The sequence below is a fragment of the Lygodium microphyllum genome, chromosome 24 (assembly GCF_053477565.2).
Source record: "Lygodium microphyllum isolate KBCC chromosome 24, Lygodium_microphyllum_v1.1.10, whole genome shotgun sequence".
Taxonomy (NCBI): Eukaryota; Viridiplantae; Streptophyta; class Polypodiopsida; order Schizaeales; family Lygodiaceae; genus Lygodium; species Lygodium microphyllum.
In genome coordinates, this window is record NC_141158.1 from 84,232,259 (window position 1) to 84,242,573 (window position 10,315).

Genomic DNA, 10,315 nt, shown 5'->3' on the forward strand with positions numbered 1-10,315 from the left:
TACCATATGTTCAACTAATTTGAGTACTAGCATGAAGTTGAAGTTGCATTTAAAGATAAATTTCTCACCACAATTGACATTGTATATCCCCATCCAATTAGAGGCAATTGAGCACATGTTCTCTACATATAGAGCCATGATAATATTTAAACTTAATTTTGAAGGGCAAGGGTATTGTCACAAAGTTGAGGACCACATGTAACTCCTCAAAATTTATCATCACATTGACTACTTGTTATAGCGGTAATTGGATAGAGAAAAATCTACTCACTATGTAGGTTAAAGGGAACCTATCATAATTGCACTCAATTTGTTGGTTCTTTGCAATATCAATTGAAATACATTGTCTACTTGGCAAATACCTTTAGATATTGCGATATATGTAAGGACATAATGCTTCTATTTTGTTTCATCTCTAATAGCCTTCAATTGGTGTAAGTAGGGTAGATCTAACAATATATAATTATCGTTGGGGAAATAAGAAACTTTTGGGGGATTTACCATTTCTTAGCCGTTTTCAAATATGAGTGCATCCATGAATTTTATTCAATAATACAATTTGGAGGAGATTCGAATTTTCATTTGTATGCTAATGCAACTTAATTATAGTTGTGGACACATAACAAGTGTTGATTCACAAAAACGAGGTCAATTCCAACAAATCACATTTTGATGTACTAGTCATCTTCTAAGGATATTTGTATTTTCAAACCTTAACTATATGCTTTGCTTAGAGGTGCTACATTATTGGCATGTCTACCCTAGATATTGGGGTTACCTTCCTCTTCTTTCTATTGGGGTTATCTTCCTCCTCTTGCTCTTGTGAGAGAAACTTCACACAAGCTTGCATATCAAACTCTTCCTGTTCAAACCTTCTACAACTTGGGTTGACATGCTTCTTAACATGTGGTGCCAATTTTTTTTTGAAATGTGCATAGAAAACTTGCTTCTATGTCGTCCAATCTAGAGGGCTCTAAATTTGGTCCTCTACAAGGAGTGGTGCTTGCTCTACACCATTTGGAGACCTATATGCATGTGCAGGTTTGCTGTTGATTTGGCATAGACTGACAAAATCTAGAGATTTATGCTAGTGCATGTTAAAAGCACCGATTGAGGTTGCAACACATGCGAAGCTACTCTAACTCCTCAGTTTGTGGAGAGGGCTATGAGCGTCAAACCGAGAGTCGAGACTCTCGTAGGCAGTTGTGTAGATCATTGCATTGGTGTACTAAAAGGATTCAATCATGTGATATGTGATGCATGCTGGTCAAGCCGTGAATGGGAGCATTCCAAGCTTGTTCCAACCTTGACCAAGAGTACAAGAATGGGGAAAAGATAAGGAATGAGGCTCAAATGGAAATAATATGATAACAATGACAAATTACATTACAATAATAATAAGACAATGAAGAACAATTACACGCATATGATAGAATAGAGAAATAAAGAGGATTCTTTGACCAGGGTTAAGTTAAGGCGACGTCTTTGAAGCAAACTCTCTCTCTCTCTCTCTCTCTCTCTTTCTCTCTCTCTGCCCTCGAAAATCATCAGAAGGATTTACGCATAAGTCGAGACTCGGAGGCGCAGAAGAGCAAGACAACGACGAAGAGAAGAACGACGAAGGAGCAGACCACGACGACGACGAACGAGCAGGAGCAGGAGCAGGAGCAGGAGAAAGAGTCGTCTCGATCACTGCCTGCTTCCATCCGCTTCTCGGTATCTCCCCCTCTCCCAACCTCCCTTCTGTCTGGCTGTCTGTCTGTGGCGGCTTCAGCACATGACTCCTTATCCCCCATAACTCGATTATCTAACGCAGCGCTGAGATTCGCCATCTTTAGGGATTCGATTCGAGCAGATATTGTTCCAGGGCTTTTCATGAATGCTTCACATTTAGGTTTGAACATTCTGAAGCTGCTCACAAGAAGTTTTCGACAAATTCCCATTATAATTCCAACATTGTGAATTACGTCAACATCATGAGCTTCTGCAACGGTGGAGGGGCGGCACACCTAGCTAGGTGCGGTTGGGGGCCCAGGGCTGCATCTGCTCGCAAGGTACCGCATACCTGCTTGAAGCGGTGACCCTGTGGCTGGCAGCGGGCCCCCCACCGTTCCTAGCTAGGTATGCAGTCCCTCCCCACGGAAGTTCATGAGGCTGAACATTGTAGGGAAAAAAACAAGGGAAAAGAGCCCCTTTTTCCATCATGGGAAAATGTCAAAAACTTCTTTTGTGGCGGCTGGCTGCTGAGAATTTGCAGCAAGGCTTGAAAATTTCCCCATATTTTTGTGGATTTGTTGTACACAGTTATTGCTGGATGTCTTTACGTTAGAAGAATTCCTGATGTGATAGCTTTCGTGGACATGGGGTTCGAACTTTGTAGTTGTCTCTCGTGCCACTGGTCAGGACCCACCTTCCATAATGTTCGTTAAGCAGTATTCCTTGTTTGCTGGTATTGCCTTTGCTCAGTGCAGCCTTGAGATTCATACATCTCTCTGGCCCTAGGTGTTGGATCTTGAGTATGTTTTTTCTGCAGAAGCAGCAATTGTTGAATCATAGGCATTGGCTTAAGTTTTAGGGTAGAATTTTGCGTAAAGATCATGGTTTGTAGTTGAGTCCTCTCACATAGAAGAGGGTAGCTGACCATTGAAATTAGGCTTGTTTTGTTGAACTTGCCTGTACAATCTAATTTACCCTCTTATGTGGAAGAAAACGAACGTGTATTTTCGTGTAGGCATATCCATAATCAACACTATCATTAGATGTGAATTCAAATGTGGCTCTTGACCTTGAAAACATTTTTTTTTTGTTTTTGCAATTCTCCCTCGTCTTCCAATGCTGGTTGCACTTTTTAGGTTTCTCCTGCTTAATCTCATGGGATAATGATGCATATTCTGTGACTTCTGTTCTTGCAGGTGTGCGAGGAGAAGGGAGAATATCCCTTGTCCTCTTCAAATGCCAGAGAAGCGCAGGAATGTAGGTAGTGGTTATCCTGCAGGAGGAACTTCCTTAATTTAAGAGTACCAAAAGCAGGGTGAATTAAAGCCCTTGCTTTCCCACATTGGTTTTTTCAGACTGGTGAAATTCAAGCCTGTTCAAAGCTGTCCAGAAGGTTTCATTGCAGAAAATCAGTCATTTTTGTGACTCTTTCTTGCAAGTTTCAATATTGGCAGGAATAAGACATTTTTTTCTGCGGACATTTCAGCTTTGTTGTTGGCTTAACACATAGTAGAATCGCCTGTCACTTTTGCACTGTGTGCAATGGGGAAACTTTCACTTCCACCAGGATTTAGGTTCCATCCAACTGATGCAGAACTTATAAGTTATTATTTAAAACGGAAAGTCTGTGGCCGCAGAATCGAGTTTGAGTCCATTGGGGATGTTGACTTGTACAGATTTGAACCATGGGATCTGCCTGGTATGTCAACTTCTATGTTTAGCCCCATTCCTTTTGATATGGTCATTTTTTCTATTTATATATTTATCATGTTTTGAGTGAACTTTTGATGGGTGTTTCAGAAATGTCTCGGCTCCAGACAAAAGATCGGGAATGGTATTTTTTCTGTCCAAGGGATAGGAAATATCCTAATGGGTCACGCACTAATAGAGCAACAGAACAAGGTTACTGGAAAGCAACTGGTAAAGATCGAGGAGTAACTTCAGGTGCTAGAAATGTAGGGATGAAGAAAACTTTGGTTTATTACAGAGGGCGAGCACCAAAAGGGGAGAGAACTAATTGGGTCATACATGAATATCGGTTAAGCGACATGGAATGTGAGAAAATGCAGGCTGTCCAGGCAAGCTTACTAAATATATTTTGGGGGTACAGTACCAGTTGGCTTTGAGAATTACATAGTTTTAACAAATTTTCTTACCTTTCAGAATGGCTTTGTGCTGTGCCGATTGTATGAGAAAAGTGGAGCTGGCCCAAAGAATGGGGAACAATACGGTGCTCCTGTTGAAGATGATGATTGGGAGACAGGGGAACATTCGTCAGATGAAAATAGAAGTGAAATGATAAATTTTCACTCAAACTTGATTGCGTCTCATGGACACAATACTCCAGGAAAAGAGTTTCTGGAAGGGCCTGACGATCATCATGGAGTTAAGGTTAGTAGTTTCTAATCTTTGTGGCATGTGCAAACATTGAATGCATGTTCTTCAGGTCTCAGTGGCAGTACTTTATCTCAATGGATTCGTGTTCTGGTGAAGGAAACATTAGTGTGATGCAGACATTGTGGGATGCAGCTTTGAAGAAGAAAGACAACTTGTAGCTTCAAGTGTCATCTGAATTCATTTATACGGTCCTAGGTCTTAAATGCTAGGGAAATTCCTGGATCGATCATGTGCATTGTTGATGACACCACCAGCTTGGGTGCTCATTTGCATTGTTTGAAGTCTTCCTCAAATTGATTGCCATTCTGTCCAAGGCAATAATCAGTATAGAGGCAAAGAAGTTATTACACTGGGTGTCAATTTGGGTAAATAGCCAAAATACTGTCAGTCTGAAAGAAAATGCATCCCATTGACCCAAAATAACAGTGAAGGAACTTATCTAGGGTTCTTCATGTTGCTCAGGTGAATGCTATGAAATATTTGCGCAGTGCTGCAATGGCTTTGTACTGAGCAGGGATTTTTAAAACCCTCAGCCCTCTGTCCCTCTTTGCTTCCCCTTTGCAATGGCTTTGTACTGAGCAGGAATTTTTAAAACCCTCAGTCCTCTCTTATATTCCCCCTTGCTTCCCTTTTCTTAATGAAACCTTGTAGAAACTTCTCTACTGGTAAATCTAATAACTCTTTTCTCTGGATGGGAATTAAGTGAAGTAGAGAATCTTGCATTCCCTTCTTTGTTTTGCAAGAACACATTTATGAACTTTTATGGGAGCTTAGTTGCTACATGGATAATGCAGTTCGATGAAGTGCTCACAGAAGTTCAAGATAAAAGTTGGGCAGGCCCCTCTGGTCAATGTAATCCTGTTGATAGATCAGCAGCTGGAATTGTTGACGAGGAAGACATTCTGTATCAAATTTTAGAACTTGCACAGAACAAAGCTCCTGATGTTTATGATGTCTCAGAGTCAAATGTGCATACTGAGTGTGGCCAAATAGATGATTTTATAGGCAAGGATGGAGACTTTCTTGAAATGGATGACTTGCTTGCTCCCTTAAGGTCTGATGAGGTTACTGAGGTTGAAAGAAGAGGGAATTCCTTGGATTCTTCTATGCAGCTCTCTCCTGGTGAGAGACAGTTAGTGTGGCAGTCTCAGACACAGGTTCATCTAGATGCTCTCGAAGGCACTGAAATCACCTCTCTTTCAGAGTCGCAGCTGACTGGGGTGAGGCACCAGATTGAAAGGTTCATGGGTTCTGCAGCTGAAGAAAGTGGTCCAAAGGTGAATAAAATGCTGTTACTTTGCTCTCCTAGATGCAAGTAGTACTTAATAAATGTCTTGACGCTTCTCTTGTCAACTTGGCAGGTGGGATTTTGGGATGCTTCTGTGGAATCACCGTCTTCATTCATTAGTTGCAGTATAAATTCTAACCCTCAGGCTGCTGGTGACATCTTGGTTGGGTCCTCAGGTATTACTGTTACTTAAAGTGCTTCAACTCTCTCTCTTTGCTTTAAAACTTTAGGCAGCTGATGCTGTACTGCTGTTTTCTATGACAGCATGTGCAGATGTATATGCATCCAAGCTGGATGCCCCTTGCCATGGATCTTCCCTTGATGAAGAGCTAAATTATGATGACATTTTAGAAGTTCTGGAGCAGTTTAAGAGCAGCAATGGTGATAAAGAGCCTTTGAACCTGGAGGCTCTGGCAGATAACATGCAAGGAGGAATTGGCTCATCAGATATGAGTGGCAACCTAGCCTTACAGGATGGAATTTTTTATGATGCACTGACAGACCTATTTGGAGAAAGGCAAAATCCTGATTTGGATTTCTTGCACCCGGCAGTTGATAATGGTGACTTGATGATTTTTGAAAGCTCTTATGAGAATGTTCCACAAGTGCAGAATAAAGCAGGTAGCAAAGAGGATGCTGTGCCATCGGAGGTCACAGTAGGGGGGAAGTTTATAATGAACTGGGTAAACACAAGTAATTCAGTGGAATCTAAAAGTGTACAGACAGAGCAAGTTGAAACAGTAAATGCCTTGCATTTGTCAAGCACAAACTCTGATGATCTGGATATTGGATCTGAAGGGAAACAGACCTCAAAGGTATTTGATATTTTCTATAATTATCTGGGTTCATTACAGGGGCTGCCTGCATCAGCTGCAGATCTGTCTCCCAGAGCTGCTGCCTCAGTCAAGTCCATTAGTGTTACGGCTATGGATGTAAGGGCAGTTGCTGTGACATGCACATGTACTAAAGATGGTATTTCTTCGGTGTGTATGAGCTGTTCTGTCACAAAGGATAAGAAGGGGTCATTTGTCCGCTCCTTATCTTTCCGTGAAAAGACCATTGAGCGAACAAATGTAGGATTTTTCATGGTAGCAGTTCTGGGTGTAATTTGGGCTTTCTTTTGGCTACTAATGTTTGGAGGTGCCTGGAAGCTTTTTGGGAGTGTGTACAGGCTGGTATGGTCATAGAGATGTGCACCAGCCAACACATGCATATTTTGTAGTGTGTATATAATCAGGTTGTGACTGGCCAAGCCCAACTTACAAGGGTCACTTAATAGCCCCAGAAACCATCATGAAATAATACATTGGGTTCCACAGTTGGGCTCTGGCAAGTTATTCTGAAGGGAAAACCATTATTTTGCAAGAGGTATATTACCATTTGTTTCAGCCTTTTATATGAGTGAACAGCTGGAATGGGAGAAGCTTTGTGGATCTTGATAGCTGGAGCTGTCGCTTGTAATACTTGCAGTTATCACTGTACAGGAGCAGTTAAAACTGAACTGGCAGGATGGGATCCTTCAATTTTCCCTTGTGTCTGCAGGCTTTTTTCCTTATACTTCCCCTTATGGAAGTTTGTTCAAAATGCTGATTCTAACTAACTGATATATGTCCCAAAATGGAGGAGTCATTGCTGCGAAACTACTCTTGGTTATTAGGATCCGGGGTTTCAAAGTGATTGTTCTGGTTTCAATGAGGTTCAAGTGTGAAAAAGGGGCCTGCAAATACGTATGACAACCATTTAGAAATATAAGGCAGCAGTTAGCTCACAAGTTTTAAGCATTTGAATAGAGAGTTTTCATTTCTCAAAGATTTGTGATTGCTTTCTTTACGTGGGTTTTATATCAAGTAATTCATGGTTTCTTCATTGTCAATCTTCTCCAATACTTATGCCCTGTATTGCTTTTTAACTAATGAAACATGATTCAGAGACTACACTGATAAAGTTTTACTTCTACTTCAATGTGACAAACTAGGATAACTAAAGTCCGTGGAACTGTTAATAGAGGATGTGGATAACAAGTCCTTCCAGTTTTTGGGAAAGTGTTGATTGGATCTTTACTTTGATCACTCTATTGTTGTCTAATATGGGGAGTCGTATTAGAGTTGATGAGAGTGGTGCAACGTGTGCTCACTCTGCTTTTATTGGTATAGTAGCTTTCATTACAGGCCCTAGATTACAGGACCTCTCCTGTGGCAGCTCCATTTGATAGTGTTACATGTAGAAGCTTAAGCAAATATTGGGCATATAGATGCCGAGCTACTTGGGTTGCAATCCCATATGCATGTGTGTGTCAATTGATTATGAAGATCTGTGTAAAGACATTGAGCTCTCATTTTTCCTTGTTATTTTCATGCAATTCACATCCCAGAGGCAATGCATTTCTCTATGTTCTTGTAACAAGTTTCTTGTAGCATTACTCTCTCAAAAGGAAAAGTGTAGATTGATTACTTTGATCACTCTACTTTTGTATACTAAAGTGACTAGTACTATTAGAGCTTTTATGTGAATGGTACACAGGATGTTTCAACTCTATTTTGCTGGTATAATAGCCTTCATTACATTCTCTCAATACTTCTGTCTCTTGTTCTAATTGAGGGATTTCACAAACCTGACACTGAACCTAGATGTCATGTGTACAGCACTTCCCAAGCCTCCTTTTTTTGCTTTTCAAAACATATGAATATCCTTCCACTTTCGACGGTGCATTCAAGGTGAATACCATGCCAATTTGGAACTGAAATTTGGAAACACAAATAAATCAACGAACAAATGTGTAACGGAGAACACGGAAAAAAGAAACCTTTCCTTTGTCTTCGGCTAATACCATCCCAATTTGGAATTGAAATTTGTAAACACAAAAATAATCGATCAGCAAAACAAATGAATGATGGAAAATAGGGAAAAAACAATCCTTTTGTTTCTCTTTGATGCTGCTGAAGGAGTACAGTACGTATGTGCTCCTGCCATAGCCAAAGGAGCTTGGGGGAGCTTCCCCAGCCATCATGAAGATACCTGTTCGTAGCATCACAAGCCCCTCCAAGAAGCAGCCTCTCCCTTGAGATGCCTCCTCAGCCGGGCCCTTTCGCAGTCCAGTTTGCCTTCAAGGAATTATAGGGTAGCATGGGAGAGGAGGGAGAAGAGGCTTGCTTGTAGCTCTCTCTCTCTCTCTCTCTCTCTCTCTCTCTCTCTCTCTCTGTGTATCTATCTGTCTGTCTCGCTTTCCCCCCAATTTTCCTCTTTCCTGGCTCTCTCACATTAGTGGCTTCCTCTCTTTCCCCCCTGGATTCCCCGAACAGTGCTCCATGCTTCCCCCCCAAGCGTCCCAGGAAGGAGTTCCAACATGGCCGAAGAGGCTGAGCTTGTGACCCGCCGACTATCATGGTTAGTATTGCATTTCTCATTCCATCGACTTTGGCTTTGAATGCTCTCTCTCTCTCTCTCTTTGGGCAGCGACCATGGACTTGCTATGGCGTGCATCTCTACCTGTGACAAAACCATGCAAAAAATGTACTCCAAATAGTGTTGCATCAATGATCGCTTACTCTCATGACCCGACCTAGCCCCAATCTACTATGGTTAGTATTGCATTTCTCATTCCACTGACTTTGGCTTTGAATGCTCCATTATTCAAATACGGCTCCAATGCAAGTTCACATGCAGCGTATGGATAGGCTTTGGCAGCAAAATCAAGCCATGGATCGAATACTTGCTAACAGATCTGATCAGAACATATCAATGAGATTCCAGGGTGTGGTCCCTTCTTCTGCTGGTTTTCCGTTAATGTCAGGTGGATACCTAACATCTCCTTCAATGCTAATACCTTCCATGGCTTCAACTGGGTTGGTGTCTGCTAATTTTGGAGCTCTGAAACTCCAACGAGCTCAAGCTTAGTATCCAAACTTCCAAGCTCAAGATCTTGACCAGCTGCAGTTTAGTCAGCAGGCTCTCTCCCAGATGCGAGGTGTGGTGCAACAAGGATTGGCAGCATTTGAAGGTGAGAATCACATGTTCACAGGGTTTGTGGGCATTGCTGCTCTTTTTGTGTGAGCATGATAAGAGTTGCAACAAGTTTTAGGGGATCTTCACCAGCAGAACCTATAGAGCGGCCTGCCAGAAGCAGCTGCGAGATTGATTTCACAAGTTTGCAGGGATTTTTTCATTCCAAGTTCATATTATCATATTACTTTCAACCACATGTTTTGGGAATTGGGTGTATCATAGGTATGAGGAAACTTGCAATTTCCTCATGAAAGAGTAGTAATAGCATATAGTTGTGAGCACCAATTCTAGTATGTGGTTGATTAGTTTATTTCCTCATTCAATCAAGTTTTAAAAACCAATTGCTTTTACAGTCCTATGCAAACAAGTGCTTCCGGGTTTTTTGAAGTCGTTATAAATCTATGCGTGGATTTTGAAGGTCTACAAACTATTTCATGTTTAAATGTCTTCCCCTCCTCTAATTGCATAGAAGGGAAATATCCTGGGAGATGATAGTGTACCTCCTCTCTCTTATAATTAATTGCCTTATCTACTCCATATCATATTATTTTTATTCAATAAACTCAAGTCCACTTCATTAGGCTTATCATAAATCCCTAATTCTCTTGACTAATGTGACTTGGCGAATAGTTAGTCACAAGGATGAAAGGAGTAGAGTTTAACATTTTTCTAATAAGCTAACCTAATATTTCTATAGGAATGGGTGTGTTTGTGAACAGATGGAGTTCAAGAATTGCTCCTTGGGCAAGAAGTGGAGAAATTCGCCTTGCATCTTTGATCGAGAAGCACATAGTAGGTGCATATGAGAAGATAGAAGAGTTGGATATAAGGGTCAAAATTGAGAGTTCATATGCACATGAATAAATCAATGTGTGATGGAAGAGGGCTAAAGGGAGCACAAAGAAATATGTA

At 41.2% G+C, this 10,315-nt stretch overlaps 1 protein-coding gene across 1 annotated transcript; it reads left to right on the forward strand.

Moving 5' to 3' along the window:
• Window positions 1-1,576: 1,576 nt before the first annotated feature.
• On the forward strand, window positions 1,577-7,182 carry LOC148015307 (uncharacterized). The gene is made up of 7 exons (XM_087665074.1): window positions 1,577-1,716; window positions 2,913-3,415; window positions 3,517-3,794; window positions 3,880-4,107; window positions 4,908-5,390; window positions 5,475-5,577; window positions 5,666-7,182. The coding sequence occupies exons 2-7, from the start codon at window positions 3,259-3,261 to the stop codon at window positions 6,586-6,588; spliced, it is 2,172 nt and encodes a 723-aa protein (XP_087521200.1). The 5' UTR covers window positions 1,577-1,716; window positions 2,913-3,258; the 3' UTR covers window positions 6,589-7,182.
• The last annotated feature ends 3,133 nt before the right edge of the window (window positions 7,183-10,315 follow it).

What these genes read in the sequence shown, in the direction of transcription:
- LOC148015307 (XM_087665074.1), top strand. Translation starts at nt 3,259, where the DNA reads ATGGGGAAACTTTCACTTCCACCAGGATTTAGGTTCCATCCAACTGAT. An exon ending in AGAAAATGCAGGCTGTCCAG is followed by an intron (nt 3,795 to 3,879) that starts GCAAGCTTACTA and finishes CTTACCTTTCAG; the next exon opens with AATGGCTTTGTGCTGTGCCG. An exon ending in ACGATCATCATGGAGTTAAG is followed by an intron (nt 4,108 to 4,907) that starts GTTAGTAGTTTC and finishes TGGATAATGCAG; the next exon opens with TTCGATGAAGTGCTCACAGA.